Source organism: Crocuta crocuta, unplaced genomic scaffold (assembly GCF_008692635.1).
Source record: "Crocuta crocuta isolate KB4526 unplaced genomic scaffold, BGI_CrCroc_1.0 scaffold290, whole genome shotgun sequence".
Lineage (NCBI taxonomy): Eukaryota > Metazoa > Chordata > Mammalia > Carnivora > Hyaenidae > Crocuta > Crocuta crocuta.
Window position 1 is genome coordinate 3,253,680 of NW_027527429.1, and position 26,939 is coordinate 3,280,618.

At 49.2% G+C, this 26,939-nt stretch overlaps 1 protein-coding gene across 5 annotated transcripts in view; it reads left to right on the plus strand.

Moving 5' to 3' along the window:
* The first annotated feature begins 11,949 nt into the window (after window positions 1-11,949).
* The window catches only part of COL6A3 (collagen type VI alpha 3 chain), a 79,031-nt gene continuing 64,041 nt past the window's right edge, over window positions 11,950-26,939 (plus strand). For 3 of the 5 annotated variants that reach the window (XM_077757573.1, XM_077757582.1, XM_077757591.1), the window contains exons 1-2: window positions 11,951-12,148; window positions 24,629-24,749. In XM_077757573.1, coding sequence (XP_077613699.1) covers window positions 24,659-24,749 — 91 coding nt within the window. In that variant the 5' untranslated portion in view covers window positions 11,951-12,148; window positions 24,629-24,658. Of the gene's footprint in view, window positions 12,149-24,628; window positions 24,750-26,274; window positions 26,893-26,939 lie in introns of all 5 variants that reach the window. The other 2 variants (XM_077757555.1, XM_077757565.1) reach the window with 2 other exon arrangements.

Sequence of the window (26,939 nt, forward strand, 5' to 3'; positions counted from 1 at the left end):
ACTTTTCTTGTGGAGAAACAGGCTCCAGGCTCTGAGCTGTCAGCACAGAGCCCGACATGGAGCTCGAACCCATGAGCCGTGAGATCATGACCTGAGCCGAAGTCGGAAGCTTAACTGATTGAACCACTCAGGCGCCACCCCCCACCCTTGATTTTGTAATGATGAAAACAGAACGGCCATGTTTACAAACATTTATGCCTGGAAATTTATTTTTTAATTTTATATATTTGAGAGAGTCAGAGAAAGTGTGAGGGGGGATGGGGCATAGAGAGAGGGAGAGAGAGAATCATAAGCAGGCTCTGTGTTGGCAGTGCAGAGCCCGACGTGGGGCTTGAACTCACAAAACCAGGAGATCATGACCTGAGCCGAAACCAATAGTCAGATGCTTAACCGACTGCCAGGTGCCCCTGTGCCTGGAAGCTTTAAACTCTAAGCCAAAAGATCCATTTCTCCAAACTGAAAAATCGTGCTTCAGGACGCATCAGCTTGATGTGGTTGTTAGGGACCCCCTCCCGCTTTTCTGCCCTCTCACCGTGTTCAGAAAATTTGGGGTCTAAATCTTATTATTATGTTTTTAATGTTTCATTTATTACAGTGTGAGCAGGGGAGGGTCAGAGAGAGAGGGAGATACAGAATCTGAAACAGGCTCCAGGCTCTGAGCTGTCAGCACAGAGCCCGACGTGGGGCGTGAACCCACGAACCACGAGATCATGACCTGAGCCGAAGTCGGAGGCTTAACCGACTGAGCCACCCAGGCGCCCCCTGGAGTCTAAATCTTAAATGCAGAGTTAAGCTATTTGATTTTCTGCCTGATTTTGTTGCTCTTTATTATTATTTTTTTAAAAGGATGTATTTTTTTTATGTAAACTAAAGTTCAGCAACCTTCTCTCTTACCCTTCCCAAAACCATTTTAACTCCTTTTGTTCTTCCTGGTTCTTTGTTTATCCATCTATCTGTGTGCAGTGCCTGTACTGTTCTCAGCGTTTTCAGGATGCAGTTCTGACTTGTTACAGACTTGAGTGCTTAGCTCCCCTACCCGCACCATCCCGTTCTCCCTGTTGGTAATCATGTCACGTGATTTGGTTCAACAAGTCTTCCATTATTATGAGAGTTACCAATGGCCTCTTCTCTAGTTTGCTTGTCTCGGGGCTGATGCATCTTTTCTCCCCAAGCTTCTTTCAATAATCATCCAATACTTCACTCATCTACGTGTTTTCTAAATTCCCAGGGCCTGCCTTTCAAAACCCCCCTCCCCCGCCCTGGTCCTGGCCCGCTGATTTCCAGGCGGGGTGTGCAAGCTGTTGTCCCTCATCATCTGCTTGGAAATGACTTTGTCTTGCATCTTCTGTTAGATTCCTGCCTCTTGGAGCCCCAATTTTCTTCTTTCTTGGTTTTCTTTCTCCACACAGTAGAGCACATCCTTAGGCAGACTCCTGATAAAGCTCCCAGGAAATAGTTATTTGAGATCTGGCCTAATGGGGTCTTGACTCTACCCTTGTTTTCAATGGATGGCTGGTCGCATGTAGCATCTGGGATGGAGATACTTCTCTTAGACTTCTGAAGGCATTGCCCTGTCTTCGCCTGGTTTCCAGCGTTGCTTCTCAGCATGTTTGGCAAGTCTTCCAATCCCTAATGCTTTGTACGCAACTTCCCCCCTTTTCTGTGTGTTAGCTCTCAGTAAGTTTTTAGGCCTTTTCTCTTTATTGTCAGTGTTTGTGAGATGTGCCTTGACAAGGGTCCTTCTTCCCTCACTGTTTCATTGTTCAGACTGAAAACTCATACCCTACGATTCTGGGATTTAAAAAAATATATATATTACTAATACGATAATTTCCTCCCTTTGGTTTTCTGTTCTTTCAGTCTATGATTCTGTTTCTTAGATGTTGGACCTCCTGGATGGGCCTGTAATTTTCTTGTCTTTCCTGCTTTATTTTCTTTCTCTTTGATTTTTGGTTATACTTTCCAAGGGGTTTCTTCTAGTTATCTGCCAAAATCTGGTATTGATTTTTTTGAAGTTTGAGAGCGAGAGAGATTGAGAGAGAGAGAGAAGAGGCACTCCTGCACATGAGCAGAGGAGTGGTAGGGACAGAAGGAGAGAGAGAGAATTTTAAGCACTGCCAGGATGCAGGGCTCGGACTCATGAACTGTGAGATCATGACCTGAGTGAAGAATCAGATCAAGAGTCGGATGCTTAACCAACTGAGCCACTCAGGTGCCCTTTGATTTTTTTTAGTTTTGCTATGACATTTTCCCCAAGTTTTTGGCAAATAAAAATTGTATATATTCATGGTGTACAACATGATGTATACATTTGAAGTATGACCACAATCAGGCTAATTAACACATCCATCACCTGACATAGTTACCACTGTGTGTGTGTGTGTGTGTATGTGAGTGAGTGTGAGTGCATGGCGACAATATGTAAAATCAACTCTCCAGCAAATTCCAACCATACTACAGTGTTAGTAGCTATTGTTACCATGCTCTACATCGGATCCCTGGGACTTATCTTAAAACTGGGTCTGTGCCCTTTGACCGACATTTCCCGACATCCCCGACCCCCTCGGCCCCTGGCTGCCATTGTTTTAACTCTCTGCTTTTGCGAGTTTGGCTTCTTTAGGATTCACACAGAAGTGAGATTTGTTGTGGTGTTTTTAACTTCTGAAAGATTTCTTATTCTGTAAATATTCTCATTCAAAACAAACACCCTTTTCTTGTACCGTGGACCCAAATTTTTTTTTTTTTTTTTTTTTTTTTTTTTTTTTTGCTCTCTGTGAGTGTTCATTATTACCCCATGGGAAGTTTTCTCTTCTCCCTGCATCATCTCTGTTTCCTCTAAGTTCCTTAATTAAATAACTAATTAATTGATTTCTGTTAGTTGTTTAAGTTTCTGCTTCTAGGGCGCCTGGGTGGCTCAGTGGGTTAAGCGTCTGCCTCTTGATCTCGGCTCAGGTCACGATCTCACAGCTCCTGGGATCCAGCCCCTGTCGCGCTCTGTGCTAACAGCACGGGCCTGCTTGGGATTCTGTCTCCCTCTCTCTCTGCCCCTCCGTCTCTTGCTCTCTCTCTCTCTCTCTCTCATAAATAAAAATTAAAAAAAGCTTCTGTGTCTTATTCCTGAGTTTCCCTAGAGGCCTTGACTGGTTGTCCAAATTTAAGAACATGCGGTAACAATCCTTTTGGAAGGTCTTTGTTCACAGGTGGGGCTTGTCGGATAATGAGCTTCACAGGAGAGTGAGGACTTGCCTATTTTTCTGTGGGGACTCTATCGATATACCACCATCTGAATACGTTTTCTTTGGGGTCCCCGAGTTTCTCAGTGGAGTAGCTTTCTGGTATCTGCTGGGACGGTGTTATGGGTTGAAATGTGTCTCCCCAAAAAAGGCATGTTCACATCCTCGTCCCAGCGCTCGGAGTGTGATCTTCGGAAGCAGGGTTATTGCAGGCGTGATTGGTTAGGAGGAGGGCACGCTGGATGGGGTGGGCCGCTAGTCCAGCGTGACTGGTGTCCTAATAAGGGCAGACACATATGGGGACAGGGCCTGTGACAGCAGAGACAGAGAATGGAGGGGCCCCTGCCGCCTCCGGAAGCTGGGAGAAGACAGGAAGGGTCCTCTCCTAGGAGGGAGAGGAGGCCGTGTGGACACCTTGATTTCGGACTTCCAGCCTTTAAGACTGAGAGATGTTAAACTTCTGGTGTTCAGAGCCTCCTTCTGTGGCTCCTTGTGATGGTGCTTCCAGGACACAGCTCCAGACAGTACAGATGACATGTCCTCGTCAGGACGGTGAAGACCATACTCAGTGGCCCTCACCCCTTCCCTCGTCACTGTAGGGTCTCACCTCATCCTATTTTTTTTTTAAAATAATTTATTGTCAAGTTGGCTAACATACAGTGTATACAGCGTGCTCTTGGTTTCGGGGGTGGATTCCCGTGATTCATGGCTTCCATACAACACCCAGTGTTCATCCCAACAAGTGCCCTCCTCAAAGCCCATTTCTCCCTCTTCCCCACCCCCCTCAGTTTGTTCTCTGTATTTAAGAGTCTCTTACAGTTTGCCTCCCTCTCTGTTTGAAACTATTTCCCCCCTCCCTTTCCCCATGGTCTTCTGTTAAGTTTCTCAAGTTCCACCTATGAGTGAAAACATGACATCTGTCTTTCTCTGACTGCCTTGTTTCACTCAGCACAACACCCTCCATCCACGTTGTTGCAAACGGCCAGATTTCATTCTTTCTCATTGCCAAGTAGTATTCCATTTCACCCGATTCTGTGCCCCGTGTCCTCAGGGCCTGCGGTTTCTTTGATTTCATTGCTCTTGAACGTAGCCTCCTGGTTCCTCTGGATTGAGGAGGGGGTGATCGTCACGGGGCCAGGGTCTAGGCGCCAGACTCCCATAGTCCTTGTGTTTTTAGCCTCAGCTCAGTCCTGAAAAATAGCTGAAATCTCTTGTTCCTGACCAGCCACCGCGTAGCAAACATCCTTCTCAAGTCCCTCAGCTGAAGGGAATTCTCCAGGCTTCTGGGAACCTTTCAGGTCTCCCCACAGAAGTAGGGGTGCCCTGTTCTGCCCCCCCTGCAACATCTACTCCGTGCATTCCCCCCGACCTCTTCCTTTGGCTTCTGTCTCATCTGCAGTTTATATAGGGAGGTCCTGGAAGAAAGTGTCCATGCCAGAGGCATCTGGGCATCACCTCTACTTCCTGGCCCAGCGTTTTCATACAAAAGCCCCTCAGCACACGTGTGGAATAAATGAAGGAATTGAGATGACTTAAAAAAAAAAAAAACAATCCACCCATCCTTTATAAATGGAAATTTATATTTCAAAGTTTAAAAAAAATGAGTCAAGATTGGAACTTTGGGGTAGTCTGATAATTGTAAAACCAAACAGTTCCTTGCTCAGAGTTTTGAATTCCAATCAATTGCAAAAGTTTCTTGGCTTGTCTCATGTTTGGGTTTGACATCCTTAAAATTAATCGGCTGAGCATGGTTTATAGCTCACAAAATTCTGGGAAGAATGCTATATTTTTAACCGGGCAATTTTACACACATTTTCCTAGAGCCAGCTCAATGCTGGTGATCTTCTTATTCCCCCAGGCAGAGCGGGCTAACGAGCTCCCCCCAAAGTTACCTGTTCAAGATAAATAGAAAACTCTTCCTGGAGGACGTTTCTTCACAAGAATGCATATTGTTTCAAGGTATTTTCTGGGCACTTACAGTCAAAGACTTGCTGGAGGGCTCAAAGCTCTGCCTCACGTCTTGCTGGGTCGATGCTTTCTTGAGCATCTAATTTCTATTTTTGGCTTTTGGGTCCATGTGCCATGAATGATAGAGACGTCATTTCCTTTCTGTTTGATTCGAAAAATGATTTTAAGAAAAATCACGGGAAATCAGGATAGAGCCCGTTTTGATTATTAGCAGAAATCATCATGGAATGACCTTGGTAAACATGCAATGGCCAGACTGACCTGCTAGCCCAAGACTCACATTAGAAAGTTGCCCTGTGGGGGCACCTGGGTGGCTCAGTGGGTTTAGCGTCCAATTTCAGCTCAGGTCATGATCTCACGGTTTGTGGGTTCGAGCCCTGCATCAGGCTCTGTGCTGACAGCTTGGAGCCTGCAGCCTGCTTCAGATTCTGTCTGTCTGTCTCTCTCTCTGCCCCTTCCCTGCTCATGCTCTGTCTCTCCCCGTCTCTCAAAAAATAAAGAAATGTTAAAACAAAAAAGAAAGTCGCCCTGTGAACTGTTTTTATTCCTGCATCAGGCAGCACTACCCTGGTTACAAGTGTTGGAAACCTAACTCAAATTAGTGTAAAAAATGAATAACTTTTGGCCCACATCGTCAAAGGGAAAGTTGAGATGGATGGGGTGGACGCGAACTGTGGGCTACACTTGGTTTTGAGACATCTGGAGCCAGGAAGCTGATGGCGCCCCCCTTTTCTCTCCCCTCTGCTTTGCTCTCTCAGGCTGGCCTCCTCCAACTGGCTGCAAATATGGCGGCTCCTGGGATCATAGCAGAGAAAGCCCGAGACTGGCCGGCTCTGGACACAAGTTGGAAGCCCCGAGAAGACCTCCCTTCGGACCTCCTGTGTCCCTATGCCCATCCCGGATCAACCAGTGGAGGTGGTGCTGGAAGGTTCTGCAGGAAAACGACAGCTCTCTTTTGAGGCACCTGATGAGAGGGTGTCAAGCACATGCTGAAGAACGCACAATTCTCCTTCCAAGCCACTCAGCCTGGTGTGCTTTAGTAACTGGAGGTGAGATGTCACTTCTCTTTAGACTCTTAAATTGTTGCGACAGCATCATTTCCCCAGTGGGCTGGAGCTGCGGGAGGGGAGCGTCAATACATGTGAGTCAGGTGCACGGGGAACGCCCAGCGCACGTTTTCTATCCTTGTCCCTGAGCTTGGGGTTGGGAGGGGCTGAATCTGGAACATCAGACGTTTATGGCCTGTGGCAGGGAGAGAAGTGGAGGCTAGAAATCAGGCAGAGGTAAATGCGGTTGACAGAGCCCTGGACCCCGAGAGGTTGGGGCTAGACCTGCCCTGATGTCACCCTGCACAATGGCCACACGGTCTGTAGACGAGGAAACTGAGCAGCAGCAAGCTGGGCCCAGACTTGCCGTGCGTCAGTGGCAGGAAGGCACTAGGGCCTCCTTCCCACTTTCTGCTATGCCGCTTGCGGAGGCTTGAGGCGGGCGCAGGGGTGGCCTGAGGAAGGCCAGCCGCCGTCTGGCCGCGGGGTCAGTGGAAACCTCAAATCCTCCTCTTTGGTCGGTCTCGCCGTCCTTCTTCTTTTGAAACAATGGAGTTGCGTCTCGGGAGCATTTCGCGTTAAGCTGCCTTTGGAATCTCACCCATGCCCTGTCCAAGAAAGTAGACTCCAGCCCCATGGGCAAATCTGGGCACGTAACTGCAGGTGCAGACGCGTGCCCTCAGCTCCAAGAGGGAAGCTGGACACTCTCCCCTCCATCCACCCTAAGTCTCCTCTAGGGATCTGATTTTTATCTTAAAGGCAGACATGCCTATTAACTTTCCTTTTCGTCCCTTTTCAGTGCTTTCTAAGCATCGGCAAGAGCAGCATTTAATGCGCGGGACTGTCTGTCTGCAGGAAAGAACGCTCACTTCCCTGGCCGGGAAGAGGTGCTCCCAGGAGAGCTTTGACAGGAGTGCTCGTGGATGGTGTGCCCTGACCTTAGAACCCACCCCACTCCGCCCTTCCCCCACCAAGGGAGATGCAACTATTTGCCCCTCTAGCTTATGTCTTTGTGGAGACTCATCCACATTAGTCTGAGGACAATGTGATTTTCCTTTCATTTTAGGAAGCTCGTAATCTTCAGATTGGGGCAAATGATGCAGAAGTGGGATTCTTCTTGGCCTATAATGCTGTAGTCTTTCTGTCCGCTTGTTTTTCGCCGAATTAGAGATGCTTGTTGGGAAGATCCTTTTGGTCTGGAGCAATGCCCTTGGGGCTGAGGAGTTGGGGGTGTGGGCTGTGACCCAGAAAAGGCCTTTGCAAGTATGGAGGGCAGTGAGGCACCTTGTGACTTGGCAGGGGTCCGGAGCTCATCTCTCAGCCGGGGACAAAGGTCATGATGGTGGGCTTCTGGCCTCCTTCAATGCAGCAGTGCTGTCAGGTGGTTGTTTGGGCAAAGGGCCTGGGCGAGGTGGTAGGGAACCTGTCGGGGGGTGGGGGGGATTATGTACAACGGGAAGTGCTGAGCTCTTCTGAAAGCTCACTGCTGGAGCTGGTTGTGAATCACTCAGCTTCCCGGGTGTTAGCCCACCACGCTTCTTACGATTCCCACAAACTCCGTGGGTCTCCGTCTCCGCTGGGATACCATTTACCACCTCAGGGTCATGTCGGTTGTGTTATTTACACTTTCTTCCCCATCGACATGGACTTACGATGTTGAATCAAAATGGTATTTGAGGGGAAACCATTTCACATTTTAAAAAATGAATTAAAATTCTACCAAAGTGCATTCTTCACCATTATATTACCGTATAGACGCGATGTTGTAATTCATTATAATAGTTTGGATCTCTGGGAAGATTTTATCTATTTGCTGGTTTGATGAAGACAGCAGATGGCAGATGGAACTGATCAGAAGAAATGTCGAGGGAGAGGTACAGAAAGAACAACAACAGAGGCCATCTTTGCAGGAGAAGAGGCTCAAAGCCCGAGAGGCAACTAGGTATAGGAGTCCGGTGTGTGACTGAGCCGAAGACCATTTAAATACAATATGGCATCGATGCCATATTGCAGTCCCATGTGGGCCCTGCATCACTTCTTTTTGTCTCTCATGCGATACGCATAAACACCGCTGTTAGAGCTGAAGGAAACTTCAGAGCTATGTCACAGGTCTGTACTGGTCTGGGGTCCGTACAGGGAAAAGAAGCACCTCTAGCTGTTGTGGGCAGAAAGGATTCTGTTGTGGGGAATTATGGGGGGACAATGGAGTGGGCTTGGGGCTGGGCCTCCGGGAATGATTCCCGGGACTCTTAGCCTCTCCCCTGGCCCTTTCTGGAAGGTGGAGGCTCGGGCTGCCCTGGAGAGCCTGCATGGCCACCACCTGGGGTGGGAACGGACAGGGGGTGGGGAGGGACAGGGACACATCCTTGGCTACTGCCTGGATGCTGGAATGTGGACTCTGTGACGTCCAGCCCAGCTGCCCCTGCCCCGCCCCCCGCCCCTTGTCCCCTGGGAAGCTGGAAGTTTCCCTTAGAATTCCGTCCACCCTACACACTCCGACTTTTCCAGAAGAGACAGCTCCTGGCAGCCAAGGACAAGCCTCTGAAACGGGTACAGGTGTGAGCCATCAGTGGCTGACACCCACTTTGGCTGAGGTGGCGGCTCCAGCCCACGAAGGGTCTGGGGGAGGCTCCCTAGCACCTGCACCCTCTGCCAGCAGAAAATCTCCTGTGTGCACCCCCTGCTTTCCCTACGCCACAGCGGAACAGCTACATGGGGAAGCCCAGATCCCACCAGGGCCCTAAATACTAGTGAACCTGAGAACGGGGCGTGTGCCTCTCTAACCTGTGCAGAAAGATCCAGGAAGAACTAGCAACGCCAGTTCAACACGATCTGAGAAGGGGAAGAACTGAGAGATTCTGTGGTTTAGGAAGTCCCTCAGGTGGCCAGGACCCGGGACCCTCCATGTTGGGATCAGTGCCGATATTTAGATGGTTTCCTCCTGGGAGCAGGTGGCAGAGAGGAACTTAGACATCCCAGTGACAATCTCAAATCCCAGTGATTAAGGGAGAAAACCATAGGAGCCTAAATGCTCTCTCTAGTGAGCACAAAAGAGGGTGCTGGAGGTTCGCCACTGCTCTAGAAGTTTCTTTAGTCACACACTGTGTTGAAGAGGGTCTAGATCACCAATGCTAGGTACAGTTAAACATTATAGAGTGTGGTTCCCGACTGAACAGGAGCTTTTTACTTCTTTAAATCTTGTTCTAAATGATGTATCACCTTTGCCTTTTAAATAACAGTAGTAATGGAATGAATAAGTCATGGTAATTAAAGATAATAGCAGAGGAATACAGTCAATGGGATCCTAATAGGGATGTACGGTGACACGCTAGCTCTGCTTGTGGTGAGCACCAAATAACATACAGACTGGTCGAATGACTAGTTACATGCCTGTAATGTAACATTGTGTGTGTCAATTATACTTCGATAAAAAAAAAAAATAACACAAATTCCTAAAACCAAGGAATATTTGAAAGGAAATAGTTGTATTCTTTTTTAAAAATTTTAATGTTTATTTATTTTTGAGAGCGAGCGAGCGTGAATGGGGGAGGGGCAGAGAGAGGGGAAGACACAGAAGCTGAAGCAGCTCCAGGCTCCAAGCTGCCAGCACAGAGCCCGACGCGGGGCTCCAAGCCATGAACTGCGAGATCATGATCTGAGCTGAAGTTGGATGCTTAACCGACTGAGCGACCCAGGCGCCCCGGAAATAGTTGTATTCTTGATTGCAAAGAGGAAGCGCCCCGAAAGGGCACACTAAGTCACGCTTGTCCAGTTAACCTCTGTGAGCCACACTGCTCAGGACAGGAGGCCGTAATCGGAGGTTGCCTTGTTTGCAGCAGGTGTTGGCCTTGGACACAGGGCTACCCCCAGTGCTGAACCACCAGACGCCAACCAATGAAGCGCAGCCGATGTCCTCGCAGCGTGGGGACGGGTCCGTGGCTGCCCTGGGCAATGGGGTCGTGGGGTCACAGGTGGGAGAACCCATGTCCTGCTGAGATGTCTTCTTCCTACACGGCCCATGGGTAACCTGGCTCTGCTCATCTTTTCATCTACGGGTGCCGGACAGGGAATTGCCGTAACGCCACCTCCATCCCTGTCCCCGGGGCTGACATTCTGCCCGCTGAACCCTGTGGTGGGGAGAGGCTGTGCTGTGTGCATGGAGCTCTCTGCTCCTGCATGTCCTGCGGAAGATTTCCGTGAGGACATGCATTCATTCGAACACAGGCCGCCAGAGGGAAGGTAGCAAGTGCGAAGCTGTTTATGAAGGACAGTGCACTCTCAAGGCGGGGCGAGGTGGCCGCTGCCCTGAGGCCGCAGGGGTCTTTTTTGGCAGTGGGGGTCTTGGGCCACGTGATGGAGTCATGTCTACTGGGGGCTCCTGCCAATCATCGGGGGGGCCTTCCTACTGGTCGGGAGGGGGAGTTTTTGACCCTGCAAGGTTTGCACTGCCTTCCCCTCCCCCTCCCCCCGCAGCCGTGGCTCCTGGTCCACCAGCCCCCTGGGGTGTTACAAGCCACAAGGCCGTGATGTTGAAACCCACTAAGTCAGGGTGTTTTACTCTCAGGCTTGTAATGTGTTGCCGGTGTATCCACCCCGCCTCCCAGCTCGTCTAAGCCGCTGCCTACTCCATGGGGGGCCCGCGTGGTCTCCTCGAATTGTGTCCCTTTCTTCCCTCAACTCAAAGAGGATCATCTGTGGAAAGGAGTTAATGATACCTTTACTCTCCGCACTTGGCTGTGGGAAGATTTCAAAGTCCTAAGTATCTGTTACAGGTCTCTTGATACTTCCCGTTATTCTCACGAAGAGCCCCGTGATGGGGAGGCTCGGGGGTGTTGGANCTACCCCCCCCCACCCCGTTTTCTCGCCTGTAAAATGAGGCCATAATCTTGTCCAACAACAACAAGAGACAAGTATCTATTTAAAGGGCCGGGGCAGTGATGTTTGCGACAACAGAGATACTGTGTATCAAAGCGCAGTGAAATGTGCAAAGCGTGGCAAATTGTTTCTCAAGAACTTTCTTGAAGCTCTGAGAGAGCAGAGCATCCTCTGGCCCCTCCAGTGTGTCCTGGAATGGGACCGGCGGCCGCACAGTCAGAGCCGTTATGGAGAGAGCTTTTAAAAAAGAAGTCTTCTCATTTTCTTGCCTTTTCCCGGGCGAACAGAGCTTTGCTCAGCAGAAGGCCGAGGAGATGCTAATTGCTGGGTTTTCTATTTGAAAGGGAGGTTATTAGGAGAAGTCTCGATTCAGAAACTTCAAGGAGAAATGGGAGGGCGTGGTGAGGGTGGAGGGGGTAGATTGCATTTCCTGTTTGCCTTTCAGACGGTGTTGGAAAACACTCTCCGGAAAACCCACGGGGGGAAAAAATTCCAAAATTCATTCTCTTTGCCACCAGGGGCCCAGCCCGAAAGGTGACGAGTGGAAGAGGTGGATTTCTTTTCGGGAGTTGGGGTTTGCGGGAGTCCAGCTCGAGGCTTGTAGGGTGCAGACAGCGTTGGGAGGGTGACATCAGCCTGCAGCGAGGGCCAGAAGCAACAAGGCTCAGAGTCTGGTTTTCATTTACAGTTGGGTCAGGCCCGTGGTGGGGAGGGGGAGAGGAGGGGTCGGGAGGAGGGGAGGAGAGGAGGAGGGAAGGAGGAGGGGGAGGAGGAGGAGCTGGAGAAAGCCCTGACTGTATCCCTGGATCGGGTCCAGTTTGGAGTTCAGTCTTCCACTGAGGGCCGCTGAGCTCTCCTGCCCTCCATCCAGCCTCCTGCGAGAACCCTGAGGGGCTTCCTGCTCCGCCGGAGCCCCGCTCCTGCAGAAAGGAAAGCAGACACAGCGAGCCGGAGAAACATGCATCAGATTCGACCCTAAGTGCACACAGGAGCCCAGGGACACGCACGTCTTCAGGTTCGCTCAGGGTAAGTGCGATTGGTCCTCTGCTTTCCCGAGTCTGTGGGTGAGGAGAAAATGCTCTGAACCTGCTGATCGTTTCTAGGAGGCTCTCGCGTTCACTCCGCTAGAATCCATTTTCTGGACGTGTTCTTGGTCTCTGGAAGATTCTGCTGAGTTGCCTTTCTGGGTTGGTGGCCCCTGGGTTTCTCCAAGTCGGTTAGGGCTGCGGCTTGCCCGAGAGTGTGGGGCTGCCGTCGGGGGGCGCCGCGGGCTTTCTCTGCCCATCCCACGCCGGGCCGCTGCGGTGATTCTGGCCTCACGGCCGTCTGTTTGACCGTCTGTTTGACGTCCGCTCCCCTGGCACTCGCTGGGGACCTGCTCTGTTAGCAGACGCGCCTTTGTGGGGATTCAAGAGCTACTCTGTTGAATAGCTCTTCGGGGGAGATTCTCTCGGATTTCTCTCAGCTGGGGCTGTCAGACAGGCTTCCCGGCCGGCCTGGCGTGGGCGGGGGCTGGGGGAGCACGTCTGAGGCCTTTGGGGGTGACTTTGGTGCCCAGGCTCAGGGCAAGTCAAGAGGTGGTTCCCCAGCCGGTACCACCAGGCCTTCCTCTTTTTAGGAAGCTGAGGTCACTGTTGGAGTCTTTACCCTCAGGAGTGGCATAAAGGGGCTGCCGAGGTCGGAGGAGGAGAAGGCATTTGGTGTCTGGGCCGTGTGCCCACTGGATAAGGCAGGCCTCCTGGGACCGAGGGCCCGGCCGGTGGTGGGTGCTCACACGCGGTGCAGGGGGCAGAGCCGGGACGCCCCGGGCCTGTTCCTGGCCGGGAGTGCGGGACGTGGGTCCTCTGTCGCCCACGATGGAAAGTCCTGACAGCTGCCACCCTGCTTGGGGACCTGTTTCGAGAGCCTGCCGTGTTAGAAGGTGGCCCGGGGTGGAAGCATGGGTGCGGGTCCCTGGGAAGACCCGGGGGGCTGCTGGGGGGAGCAGAGAAACAAAAATCACAGCCTGGCCCCGGGAGCAAACTCAGACAGAGGCCGGGCTGGACACCCAGAACAGACGGCCCTGCGTACAGGCGTGGGTCCTGCCCCCGGAGGGAGCACGGGCCGCTGACCCGTGTGAGCCCCCTTCTTGCCCTGCACACGGCTATCCCCACGCGAGAGCTGTAGGGTCCGAGAGCTGCAAGGGGGCTCGGGGCTCATGTGGGAGGATTCTTCCCGACCCAGCATCCCCCAGCCCCCCAGGGCATCTGTTCTTAACACTTTACAAACCTGAACAGAAATGGCTTTAAAAATCAAATATTCTTTGTCCCTAACCAATGTTCTGTTAAAAAGCAGTTGGCTGTTGGACAAGGTCAGAACTTCTGCGCTCTTTGCTGGGCGAGAGGTAAGGGCAGAGATTCTTGGTTGGAAGCCCCTTGAGGTGTGGCTCCGTGGTTTTAAAGACGCAGATTTGGGGGGGGGGGCGCGGGGCTCAAATACTCGCAGAGACCACAGAGCCAGTAGGTGGCCGAGATGGTAGTAAAACCATCACCATTTCAGGAAAGCAGGCGCCCTAGCAGTGGAGGAGCCCAAACTGACTTACATCCCCCGACGTTAGTGTCCTTCTGTCCCGTTCTGCTCTAAGTAATGGGGAAATTGGTCCAGGCCCCCCGGCTCTCCCAGCCCAGCGGATGGAGACGGACGTGCCAGGAGCTGGCAGGCAGGCGGGGACGTTAGCTGCAGAATCTGAGAGCTGAGCAGGCCTCCTTCCTTCAGGTCACCTCTGGGGTTGGGGCCCGGAGGGGCGGGAGCTGTATTTTACTTCGTTCTTAATGTAGGCTTGTTGCTGAGGGTGGAGAACAGGGGTGGGGAGGTGAGGGGCTTTCTGTAGGGACTCCACCTAAAGGAACTGCCATGTGATCTTGACCGTCTTTGTTGAGGCAAGGGGTCGTCATTACCAGGAGGCTGAGCATTCTCACTGCCTACTCCGGCACCGAGAAAGCTGTCAAGGAGACACTGAGTGGAGCCCGGGACCTGGAGGGAATGGAGCCCCACAGGTGGAGAAGGCTGGTCACCCCTGCCTTTTTCCTATGGCGGAATTGGAGGGTGTGGCCACCCCGCCTTCCTGGGAAGCGGCCGGGGAAACCTCTAGATGGTTAGCCCTTGGCCCCGGCATCTTCCATGCCCCACCCCCATGTCTTGGCTCTCCGCTGACGCATCTATGGCAAATGTCCAAATGAGGGGTCGTAAGGACATTTTTGATATCAATTCTTTCTGACCAGAAAGGTCTTTCTTTCTGCACCCCCCTTTGTAACACAGGGTTCAGGATGCATGTATCTTCCTCTGTCCTCGGGAGCGCCGTTTGTTGTTTTTTGTTGCTTAGAAACTTACCCATCCCTGATGATAAAGTAGGGGGAGACATCCATAATCGATGACCGGTGATCAATTCCTGTGAGGCTCCCCCTCTGACTGCAGTTTGGGGTTAGGAGGCCCCAGAGGCCACTGCTCTAAGCCAGCTTGAAACCAGTCTTCTGTCCCTTTTGAAAGTCGAGAGAGAATTCCTGCCCTGGGAGCTCGCTCAGCGTGTTTGGACAGCGCGGTGAAGGACGGTCCTTACCAGCAGCCTGCACTGCCGGCCACTTTTATGTGAAATTCCACAGTTAGGGTTTAAAAATCACCAACAAGCGACAACTTCTGCCCTATGAGACCGTCACGCAAGGCGTGCGGACGGCCTTGGCCCACGGTTTGATTTGACCATTACTTGTTGTCACTGTCCTTTTGGATGAACCCGGCGATCTGTTACCTCTTGGAGAAGAATCCCAGGCTGTTTCCCCATCCGAGGGGGACACGGAGTGGCAGGCGGCTATTGCCCAGCGACCTGCAGGCTGCCAGGGTGACTTCGCCGTGGAAATGGGGGCGGTCAGAACCACACCACTGCTGCCTAGACAGCGAGGGCTGGAGGAGCGACCTGACATTGAAAAGTCATAGTAGTAGCTCTAGCCCAGGAAACAGAAGCCCAATGTGATGTAAATTTTAAAGCAGGAAAGCATTAAAAAGTTCCTGTACATCCAGCCGGCTTTGAGCAAGACAAGCACGATTCTCTTCATCCCCGCCTTTCCAGATATGGTTTCTGTCTTTCCAGTGTAAAAATTCTGGAAGGTTCTCCCACGCTTTACAGAAAAGATGCTCTTGGATCTGAAGCATGGGCAGTGGCTGCCTCACACTTGGCACACACTGCGTCCTGATTTACAAAGGGGAGATTCTCCTCATGATGTTCATCTATGGAAGCATAATTTTTAACACCTTCTGATCTCCTGGGTCTGTTCTGGGAGGGAGACAAAATTCTGGGTTAGCACATTCACCGGGGTGTAGCCTTTCCTGAAAACGCAGTGTGGTTTTCTTTCCTCTAGGGGGCGGTGTATCTTCCTGAGCCCCAGAAAAATCTCCAAGGGTGGTAGTCGTTCAGGGTGGGGTTTTTGGGTTTGCAGGGGTTGACGGACATCTCAACAGGGCTCATGGGTAACTTTATACTGTTTAAACACGTATATTTTTAAATGTGCCTATAGTATCTGAAGAAGATATAAATTTAGAATTTTATTATTTTTTTTCTGTGCTCAGGGATTGAAGTGAAATTATGCCTTGAAAACGAGGCATTCTGTACTCTGAAAAGGTTTTCATTACAAGGGCACTAACCATATAAGAACTTATAAAGGAAACGTTTTATGCACATCTCCTAAGAAAAGTTTAAATTAACAGTAAGTTGTTTCAGAACCGAAGTGAATTCGCATATTCATGGCTTGCTGTGTCTGCGTAGAATTTTTGAACCGTAAAGCAGGCAGTAGTAATGTCAAGGTAGTGAACTGATCCAGGGACTCCTGGACTTCTCATTACCAGCCCTTTGCTGCTTTCCCCCAATGGGCGACTTGTTTGAACAAATTTTAAAAAATGCACACAGACTACGATAATTATGAATGTCCCATTTTAAATCTTGGTTAATTAAAAAAAAAACCTATATTACTGACTTTCAGGCTTATTGTTTACCTGAGCTATCCACTGTTAGGATTCCGAAGGACAGAATTCCAGCTCCGAGAGAAGGAACCTAACCTTCTATTCTATCCATGTGCTCTATTCATCCAAGCTGGATAAGCCTTGCTCTGCTCATGGCTTGGAGCTTTGGGGTTGGGGGTTACAGGAATGACTGTACATAGACCCTGTCCTCTGATTGGCAAGTATGTGATTTCAATACTTTTAAATATCAAAACATGACTACCTTGGTGGATGCTTTCTCCACACCCTTGACAGTTGAGACGAAGGAATGGGAACACAGAGAGGTGCATTACTGGTCTCAGGTCACACCGCTAGTAGTAAAGCAAAATCAGAATTTCTGGGCTCCTCTGCCCATGGTAGTGCACGCCCATCAGCTGATATCCAGGACTGGGAATATCCAGGGAGTAAAAGTCCTTAGAGAATATTCTAGAGTGTCATGTGAAGAAGGCACTTCTACCCATTGGCCCATCTTCTATGCAGTAGTGTATTATTACAAGTTTACTGAGCAGAGAAGTAATTATTACTTTAAAAAAATCTGGAAAGAAAAAGGAGAGGAGAAAAGTAAGACAAACATGTAAAGTTCTGCCAAAGCCCTTCCCCAAGGCAAAGTGTTAATCTTTTAGAGGGGTCTGGCTGCGTCTAGTCTAGCATAATCCTGCCGTTCTCCTGAATTCGAAGACTCAGGAAATACCGGGAAACATTTGCGAGTTAGGAGTGGCCTGGGGAAAGCCCAGTAGGAAATAGCTGAGTAACATTTCCCCGGTGTGTGCTATATGTTTAGTTTTCATGGACCCAGAGCATTGAGAGTTGGCCACAGGACGGAAGAGCTCCTGGGGCAGTTTAATTTGAAAATTAAAAATCGAACAGCAGCTGGAGATGACTCAGGTCTCAAGGGAAGCCATTCCAGGAAACTGGTTTTTCTCTTCTGGAATCTTCATCAGTTGATTCAGCAGCCCAGGGCCAGCAGCCAGAGTGAGCGCCAGCTCAGCTGAGGCTCACAGATTGCCCGACGTGCCCCTGGGGGCCTCTCTGTTTCTCGTGGGAGCAGCAGGATCCCCATCCCTGGTCGGGCCCAGGGCAACAGCTGAGGGGAAATAGTCGCTCAGCCTTACCTGTCAGGGCATCAGCCTATTGGCCTTATTTTCTGCATAAGATAAGTGAGCCTGGGGAGATCAGCTGATCTTTACTGATAGAGAGGTAAGGAAGTAGGATTTTTCCAGGCTCTTACACTGAAGCCGGTGTTGAGAATATGGTATCCCAGTCTCAACTTAGGGTTGAGTCTGTTTTAAATGAACTGGTCTTCTGGTTCACTTGATGGTGAATCAGAGTAGAAAACACACAATGTTTAACTTTTCCTTACAGTATGAGAACACGTTAGCCACTTTGAATAAAATTCAGCCACGGAACGCCACGGCTTTGGAGAGGCAGGTAGCCCTAAAAGTCTGTGGCCAAGAAAGGAAGAGAGGCGGATGGAAGCCAGCACCGTTCGCGGGGCTGGAATGGAATGGGTGTTTGCGCAATTTCTTTAGAAGCCTTTTCTAAGGCATTCTCTTCCTTAATGTTGAATCCAATCTAGTCTCTGCTCGACGTTTATAATTAGCAATATAAATGGAGAAGAGCCGTGTCTGGCTGCCTTATAGTTAAGAGGGTAACATGTTTTCTGCATTTGCACAGTGGGGTCTAGCTTTTCTGACTACAGCACACGTGGAGCTTTCTACTTCACGGTTACTATGTTGGACCCTAGTAATATGTCTTTAAATAGATTTCCAAATAACTGGCCCTTAATCTGAAGGATCTTCAAGCTGCCTTTATGGGGGGAAGGAAGCTAACCCTGACGGCGCTCAGCACGTGCTTGCCCGTGACCTCCTCCAGGGAGGAGGTTACTTGCAAGGGAAGGTCCAAACCCCCTCCTCCTTTTTGTCTTGCTCTATTTATAATGTTTTAAATGCTTCTTAAAATTTATTTTTGAGAGACAGGGACAGAGCACGAGTGGGGGAGGGGCAGAGAGAGAGAGGGAGACACAGAATCCGAAGCAGGCTCCAGGCTCTGAGCTGTCAGCACAGAGCCCAATGCGGGGCTTGAACCCATGACCTGTGAGATCATGACCAGAGCTGAAGTCAGTCGCTCAACTGACTGTGCCACCCCGGCACCCCTGTCTTGCTCTACTTAAATACAGAAGCTGCTGAATGGGTATTGTTTTTACTTGATTTTACCAGGAGGAGCCGAACATCAAAGATGATGAGTCGGGTACTCAGTGTCCAGCAAGGACACCGTGGGTGGCAATGAGGCCACACCAAGACACATAATCAGAAGAGTTAAAATTTTGCCATCACAGGAACCTTGTTCAGAGCCCTGATCAAGCAGATAATTGCTTGCAGATATGTACGCGTGGCTGATATTCTCTTCTCTTGTGCACTTTCAGTGAAGCAAAAGAAGAGATTCAAGTTGTAAAATAAAGTTAAGAAAACCACCTTCTGATCGAGAGGGGTCTTCTTAGGGTTCTCCAAATCATTTGAGGATCCCCCCCGAAGCTCTTTCAAATGGCAGACCTATGCTAAATTCCACCTTCTTCCTTCCCTAACGAGAACCTAATGAATCCTTTCAGCTTTCTCCCTGGGGACCAGGTTGGGGACTCCTTTCCCAGGATTCGGGCAAGAGAGAAAGGGGGGTGAGAGAGAGAGGGGGGGTGGCAGCCAGCTCAGGGCCCCTGGGGGTTCCTGAAGTGTGAGTCACAGCAGAGATGACGCACGCCCACCCTGGGCTCTTACACCTTCTGTAGCTCCCGTGTGAAACAGGACGTCAGGAGTTAACACAAGCCCTTGAACTTGGTAGCAGCACCAGCATGGTTTGAAAAAGCGGTGCTTGGAGAAGACGGAATAAATGCTCTCAAAATGGAGCCTCTGGAAGTATTTAAGCCTTTGTTTCAAAATGATTTCCTTGTGTGCATGTGTGTGTCTCTTTCTTAAAAAAGCTTTCCAGACATGGAAAATGAAACAGCTTTGGAGTAGGCTTAATGGAAACTAATTTCACGGGGTTGCTAAATAGCTGGGGAGGGTCTTTGGAATATGACCGAATGTGAGTGCAAGTTGGAGGTCCGGGTAAAGCAATCTTTGCGATAAGAGGTATCTTTTTAAGTTTCAAATGGGCAGCTGCAGAAGAGAAAAAGCACCTCGAGTGCTTTTCAGAACGAGGCGAAGTGAAAAAAGGAATTACTAATGCTGAATAGAACATTCGATGAAGTTCTACTATTGAATCTTTTGCCCTTTGGACACAGACTCTGTGACACAAAGCAGCACCTCACCCCACCCAACCCAAGGGGCTCAAGCAGCCAGTTCGGACTTTTTTTTTTTTTTTTTTTCATATTTAAAAGAAGAGCAACAGACAAATGGATTCTGTTGACACAGAATATGTCACCAGAGAAGTCTATTTTTTCCCCCAAAGAGATGGGGAGTTTCCTGGAGTCCTTCCCACGGGCTTTGCCATCGTGGACACCGGTTAGGACTCTGGGTCTATATTGTTTTATCTACGTGGGCCTTGGGCATGTCGCTTTGCCTCTCCTGGTTTCAGTTTCCTGGCTTTGCAGTGCGGCCAGGGCAGGGGGAAGGCAGCCATGGGACGACATGAAATCCCAACGCGAGCTAGACGCGCAGTCAGTGTTACTTGTGCTGCCTTGTCTCTATTTCCTGGGCTGGGGGGGAGGTTGGGGGGAGAAGGGTAACGAGATCATGGCTGCCTCCTTCTCCCTTATTAAAATGAGCAAGGCTGGGGGCGCCTGGGTGGCTCAGTCCGTTAAGCCGACTGAGCCTCAGGTCATGATCCCACAGCTCGTGGGTTCGAGCCCCGCGTCGGGCTCTGTGCTGACAGCTGGGAGTCTGGAGCCTGTTTCCGATTCTGTGTCTCCCTCTCTCTCTGCCCTTCCCCCGCTCACACTCTGTTTCTCTCTCTCTCAAAAATAAACAGACAAAAAAAAATTTTAAATGAGCAAGCCCCATGATCACTGGGGGAGACGATGTTTGACATCTTTTAAAAACTTCAGTTTTAAAAATCGGGACCCTGCGACATGATAAATAAAACAGATTTAATTGCAAACAGAAACATTAACAAAATATTCAACAGCTGGGCCAGGAACGCTTGGGCCACAGGACTGGATCACAGGCATGATGGCCAGAAAACGTTTTCCCACCTGGGAATTCAGCTCAGCCAAGCCACGTGGGCTCATCCATCGTGAGCGAGGTGTGGATAACTCATCATGACACAGGCATCATCTCCAGAGTGGGAAGAGCTCTTCCCTTCGGCCTCTACTGCCCTCTGCTCCCCACCCCTCCCCTCCCTTCCCCTCTCCTCCGTAAATGGGCACGTTTTGGAAAAGACAATTCCTATGCACTGCACTTTGCATCTCAATGGGTAGCACTTTCTTTATGGGGCTTCTTGCTCTTTTAAAGATGAATATCTTGGAAATAAACATTTTTACGTGTAACTTTCAACCAATGTAAAATCCATTTTCCTTAGGGAATAGCTTGAAGTAAGTAATGCCTCGGAAAGATATTACAGATTTCATCCTATTCCCATTTAGATGTTACGAGCTTTGTCAAAAATGAAAAGATTACTTTGGACTTTCTCAATAGAGGGCCCATGCGATGTTTACTGTAAGAGAGGATCGGTGGATTCCAAGAAGTCAGATGTGAGGCCCTGTGAGATATAGGGATGGTTAAAAAGCCATCAGTAACTGCTGATCACACAACGCATCCCATGCCGTTGATCCAGATCGCAGGCAGGGGCCCCTGGCTCTCCCGTCAGTGGTGGGTGGGCAGATCTTGTCTGTTTTTCTCTTCCTGGATTTCACGGTCTATCGCTTTCCAATGAAGCCCTGTGATGTTCTCTTGCTCTAATTCTTAAACAAAGTACTACATACAATCTTGCATTTTGTACATGGATCAAATATTTTTAACTATTGAGATTTGCATTAAAGTTTTTCGTTGAAGCAGTACTGCTTACACTTTGGGGCGGGAGGTAGAATAGATGATTTTAGAGTCACATGCAAACGTGGATCCTACCCCCAGAAAAATCCCATGTACACAAGGACAGTTTTGTACACATTTGTGGGAGGTCGGCCGACCCTTTGAAATTTGTGGATCCCATATTTTAAAAAAGTTCTTGACCAATTATAATATTACAGGTTGTTTTGGAAAGGACTGGTTATATTTTTGGAAAGAATCTGGGAAAATTTAAATAGCATGGACAATTTTCCCATAAAACGGTTTTCTAGTAGGATGCTTAGTGCTGACAGAAAAATGCAATGTTTGATTGTAATAGGAAGACTCAAGAATAGCACGTGTACGATGTACTTTTACATTGTTCTAAAGTGTGTATCTCCAATTCATTGAGAACACACATAAAAAATTACAGACATTGGATATCCTTTTTTTCTCCCTCCAAAAGAAAAACTCGGGAATAGGCCTAGCGGGGGTGGGGGAAGGGAAGTATGGCCGGATGGAAAGATCTGGAAGATTCCCAGGGTGGAGCATGTGCTTGATCAAGGGATTTCTAGAGTGCAGAGGGGCTGATGCTTGGGCTGTGTTGGAAGGTCATCCTCAGCAGAGAAAACAGACCAACCAGCCAAGCAGTGCCTGTGGGGAGTGTCCTGAGAGCCAGCCAGGACTCAACCAGGGCTTGGGGACACCGTGGAACCAAAGCACTGGGCACTGGGGACTGCCCTTTCTCTGTTGTATAAATCCGTGTCCAATGTGTGTTCACCGGTTCAAGCCAAGATGGTTGGGCCGTGCCTTTGAAATGTAGCCATTATCAGTACTCGCTGTCACCTTCTTGTAAGAAAGAAAGATGTCCTCTTGCTGACCGGTCCCCTGCTCATCATTAGAACAACTTTTTCTTTGCAGCATAGGTACATTTCCAAGAGAAAGCTGGCTCAACGGGTGGTTCTATTTTAGCTGCTGAGAGTGTCTTCAAGCTCAGAATTGGAATCACAGGGTAGATCTGTCTCCTCACAGGTGATGCTTTTGTTGACTTTCCTTGGAAACTCAAAGGCACAGTGGACCTTGGAATCTACTCTCTTGTTTATGGTTTTATCTTTCTCTCTCCTCCAACTTTTGGCAGGCTGGCCAGGGGCCCACACTCTGTGCCTTGCCGTTCCTCACAGCTGGGCCACAAGATGTTGGACTCCAGCTTCTCCCTCCGGGCCTGACCCCTGGCAGGCACAGCCATAGGCCTGAGCTCTGTTTTCCTTTGTGCTCCCTGCACCCGTGTGCTTAGGTGGCAGACTCCACAAGGGGCTGCCTCTTTGTGCTCCTTGGCCCCCGATGCCGTCCTGCTGAGCAGTTCAACTGGACACTAGTCCTCTGCCAAGGCCACGTCACTCGTTAGTCAGATAGACTTTCCTGTGCTGTCACGAGTTGTGTTATTCTGTAGGGCAGCATCAACAATATCAGACCGTCCTTAACGTTGGCCTCCTTTAGCGGTGTGGGAAGGGTGGCGCCCCTGCATGCACAGCGGACAGCCGGGAAGAGACTCGCTGGGCCCATGGAGTGCCTGGGGCAAGAGGAAGGTCACGCTGGAAAGGGGAAGCAGGTGCAAAAGCTTAGGCCTTCGGTGGAGCTGACTTCATAGCTCAGCCAATACTGAGGCAGAAATAATTTTTGCACCAGGTCTTGATGTTATATCAATTTTTTTTTTAACTTTAGAGACAGAGAGAGCGTAAGCTAGGGAGAGGGGCGGAGGGAGAGAGAGGGAAACCCAAGCAGCCTCCATGCTTAGCCACAGAGCCTGATGTGGGGCTCAATCCCACGAACTGTGAGATCATGGCCTGGGCGGAAACCAAGAGTCGATGCTTAACTGCCCGATCCACCCCGGCGCCCCTGTTAATCCATTTCTGATAGTTGGATATGTCCCGTAAGTGGAGTCTTGCAGGGTGTCTTTTTGTAACGGGCTCATTTCACTTACCCTAGCATCCTCAAGGTTCATCCATGTTTTAGGAATATGATAGGATTTCTCTCTTTTTAAAGGCGGAAGAATGTTTCGTTGTATGCTTATGTCACGTTTCTCTTTACCCCTTCACCCATCGACGGGCGTTTATGTTGTTTCCACCCCTTGGCTATTGTGACTGGTACCGCAGTGAAATGGGGTGTGCATACATTTCTTTGCCATCCTGTTTCATTTATTTTGGATATATGCCCAGAAGTGGGATTGCTAGGTTATGCAGTCATTCTTTTTTTAATTTTTTGAGGAACCTTCATAGAGTTTTCTATAGTGGCTGCATTGTTTAACATTCCCACCAACAGGGCAGAAAGCGTCCAGTTTTCCTGCATCCTCATCAATAATCATTATTCACTATTTTTTCAATAGTAGTCATTCTAATGAGTGTGAGGTGATGGCTCATTGTGGTTTTGATTTATTTGCATTTCTCTGATGATTAAGGATGTGTTGAGTATCTTTTCATTATGCTTATTGGCCATTTGTGTATCTTCTTTGGAGCAATGTCTGTTCAAGCCCTTTTCCCATTTTTATTTTATTTTTTTAAGACACAGAGAGAAAGAGCACGCGTCAGTGGGGGAGGGGCACAGGGAGAGACTGACTCTTTTTTTTTTTTTAACATTATTCACTTCTGAGAGTTGGAGAGAGACAGAGAGCATGAGTGAGGGAGGGGCAGAGAGAGAGGGAGACATAGGTTCTGAATGAAGCAGGCTCCAGGATCCGAGCTGTCAACACAGAGCCCAACATGGGGCTCAAACTCATGAACCGTGAGATCACGACCTGAGCCAAAGTCAGACATCCAACTGACTGAGCCACCCAGGTGCACTGGGAGAGACAGGCTCTTAAGCAGGCTCCATGCTCAGCGCAGAGCCCAATGCTGGGCTGGATCCCATGACCATGGGATTGTGACCTGAGCCAAAATCAAGAGTCGGACACTCAACCCACTGAGCCACCAAGGCGCCTCAAACCCTTTTCCCATTTTAAAATCAGATTATTTTGATGTTGTTGAGTTGTGGGAGTTCTTTATATCTTCTGGATTTGAACCCCTCATCAGATATGTGGTTTGTGAATATTTTCTCCATTCTGCAGGCCACGGCCATGTTGGCACATGCTCTGATGTGGGCAAAGCCCACTCCCTCCATGAACTGAAGAGTTCCTGTGGAATCCTTTCAGACACGATCTACAGATAAGCTGGGTGTCACGGACCTTCCACTCTCTGTGGCCACAAATACCTTTACTCTTGACTCTCTCTCTCTGCCGTTTGTTGGGTGACAGGCCGTTGTTGCCACCTCCATCTGAGAGACACGGAGTTCAACTACCCATTTTGTTTCATCTTATTTTGGCTGCGACCAAAGGAATACAATCACCGGATTCAAAGATTTTCATGGACTGTTTAGTCAAAATTCCTTTTTGTAAAAGGGCTAAATCCTTGATGCAACAATTTGCAGTCTGAGCCTCAGAACTGATCATTTTGCTCTGCCCCCTTTTCTTGTTCAGGTTCCCACTTGGTGCTCAGACACGTTCAAAATGAGGAAACATCGACACTTGCCCTTGGTGGCCATCTTTTGCCTCTTTCTCTCAGGCTTTTCTCTTACCCGTGCCCAACAACAGCAAGCAGGTAAGATCCAGAAACATTTATTACTTTTATTTACAGGAAGATGTTCTCTGATGTTTAGATCCTAGACCTCGTGAGCTTGAGCTAGAACTTAGATGTGATTTAAGGGATGGTGGAGCCCTGTCTCTCAGGACGTTCATTCAATGCATAGACTTCTCCAGCTGCTCTTCATCCAGTGAGAGATGGCCTACTTTTACTAACACTTGGGTTTGATATCTTGGAGTTGGTTTGCAAGTGGTTTGTTTTTACATTGGGTGTGAGCAGAATGCTTGTATCACAAACACTTCACTGAAATGAAGGGCTTTTCCACATTCCTGGCCTTGGTTTGGCCTCACAGCACCTAAAACCAGGACAAGACAATTATTGAGAGTAAACATTATTTTCCTTGAAAATGAAACACCCGGATCACCCTCTTTCTATAGTTCTGGACACAAAGACGTTTTTCATCTAGAATCATCAAGTCTTAAAAAAAACCTGTTTCCCCACATGATGAAAAAAAAAAGATCCAAATTAACCCTCTTAAGAATTTGCTTGCGGAGTTTTAGAAAACTTAGAAATGCTTCACGCACTGTGAGTTTGGAAGGATGGCCCTGAGTCTTTCTCTCCTTTGCCTGGAGAGCTGTGTCTCAGGCGGGGATTTTCCCACTGGGCACAGTGGTCCTTAGATGGCGGGAGGTGAGCACTGCCTCAAGGAAAGGGGAGCTGCTTGGGGCATCAGGGTAATCTGAGGTAAGTTGAGTCCGGGGCTGGCTGTCTACGGCCAGCCTGGCCCACAGCTGCAGAAGGACACTCCTCGGGCACCCTCAGCCTGGCTCCCTGAGCTTCCTGCCCCCCACCGTCGAGAGGGGATTGGATTCTCTTAGAAAAAGATGAATGATATCCCACATCTGTGAAGGCTCTTCTGGTCCTGAAAAACACGTAGTTAACTAGTTAGGGTACCTTGCTTCATTCTAAAAAGTCTGGGAAAAATGAGACCTTGCTTTTCTCTCCAGTTATTCAAGTCTTCAATTTAGGAAGACATATTACATTTATTTTTCTTGCAAAGTGCCCCGCGCATCGGACACTAGTTGGTGTAAAACGGTTGTTTTCACTGTTCCTTCTTCTCGAGGCCCCTTCATTTCAGAGCCAAAAATGAAGAAGGAATTTAGAAGATGGTGGTTGGTTATCTTTGATGGGATGGCTTGGTCTCCTCATGTGGGTGTCGGGGCTCAAACTATCACAGAGAATCATGCTTGAGTTAAAAGACACTTCAGGGCATGTTTTCACCCCCATTCTGGAGCCCGCTACCAGTTCATGGATGGGGTTCATTGTATACGGAACTTGGGCCAGTGGTTGCTCACCACCAGGTGTCCCCGTGCTCAGGTCCCTGCTGTTGAGGTAAGTCATCCTGCCCGCCTATAGAGCAAGCAAGGTGTGGGCCACTCAGTAACAGCACAGCGTGAGGCGAGTTAGGTTAGGAAGGCTTTGCGCCGATAGGAAGTAATTGCTTGAACAGGAGAAAAATCTAAACCAATGTCTTTTTTTAAAGATGTCAAAAATGGTGCCGCTGCTGATATAATATTTCTAGTGGATTCCTCTTGGAGCATTGGCAAGGAACATTTCCAACTTGTTCAAGAGTTTCTATATGATGTTATAAAATCTTTAGCTATGGGAGAAAATGATTTCCGTTTTGCTCTGGTCCAGTTCAACGGCAACCCACATACTGAGTTCCTGTTAAATACGTATCGTACTAATCAAGAAGTCCTCTCCCACATTTCCAACATGTCTTATATTGGGGGAAGCAATCAGACTGGAAAAGGATTAGAATACGTAATGCAAAATCACCTCACTGAGGCTGCCGGAAGCCGGGCCAGTGACGGAGTCCCTCAGGTTATTGTAGTGTTAACCGATGGACACTCGGACGACCGCCTCGTTCTGCCTTCAGCGGGACTTAAGTCTGCTGATGTTAACGTGTTTGCAATTGGAGTTGAGGATGCAGATGAAGGAGCGTTAAAAGAAATAGCAAGCGAACCACTCAATATGCATGTTTTCAACCTAGAGAATTTTACCTCACTTCATGACATAGTAGGAAACTTAGTGTCCTGTGTGCAATCATCCGTGGCTCCAGAAGGGGCTGGAGGCACAGAGACCCTTAAAGACATCACAGGTAATGGCAACATTGCCAAGCTACTGCCTGCCTCGCTGTTCTTTGGA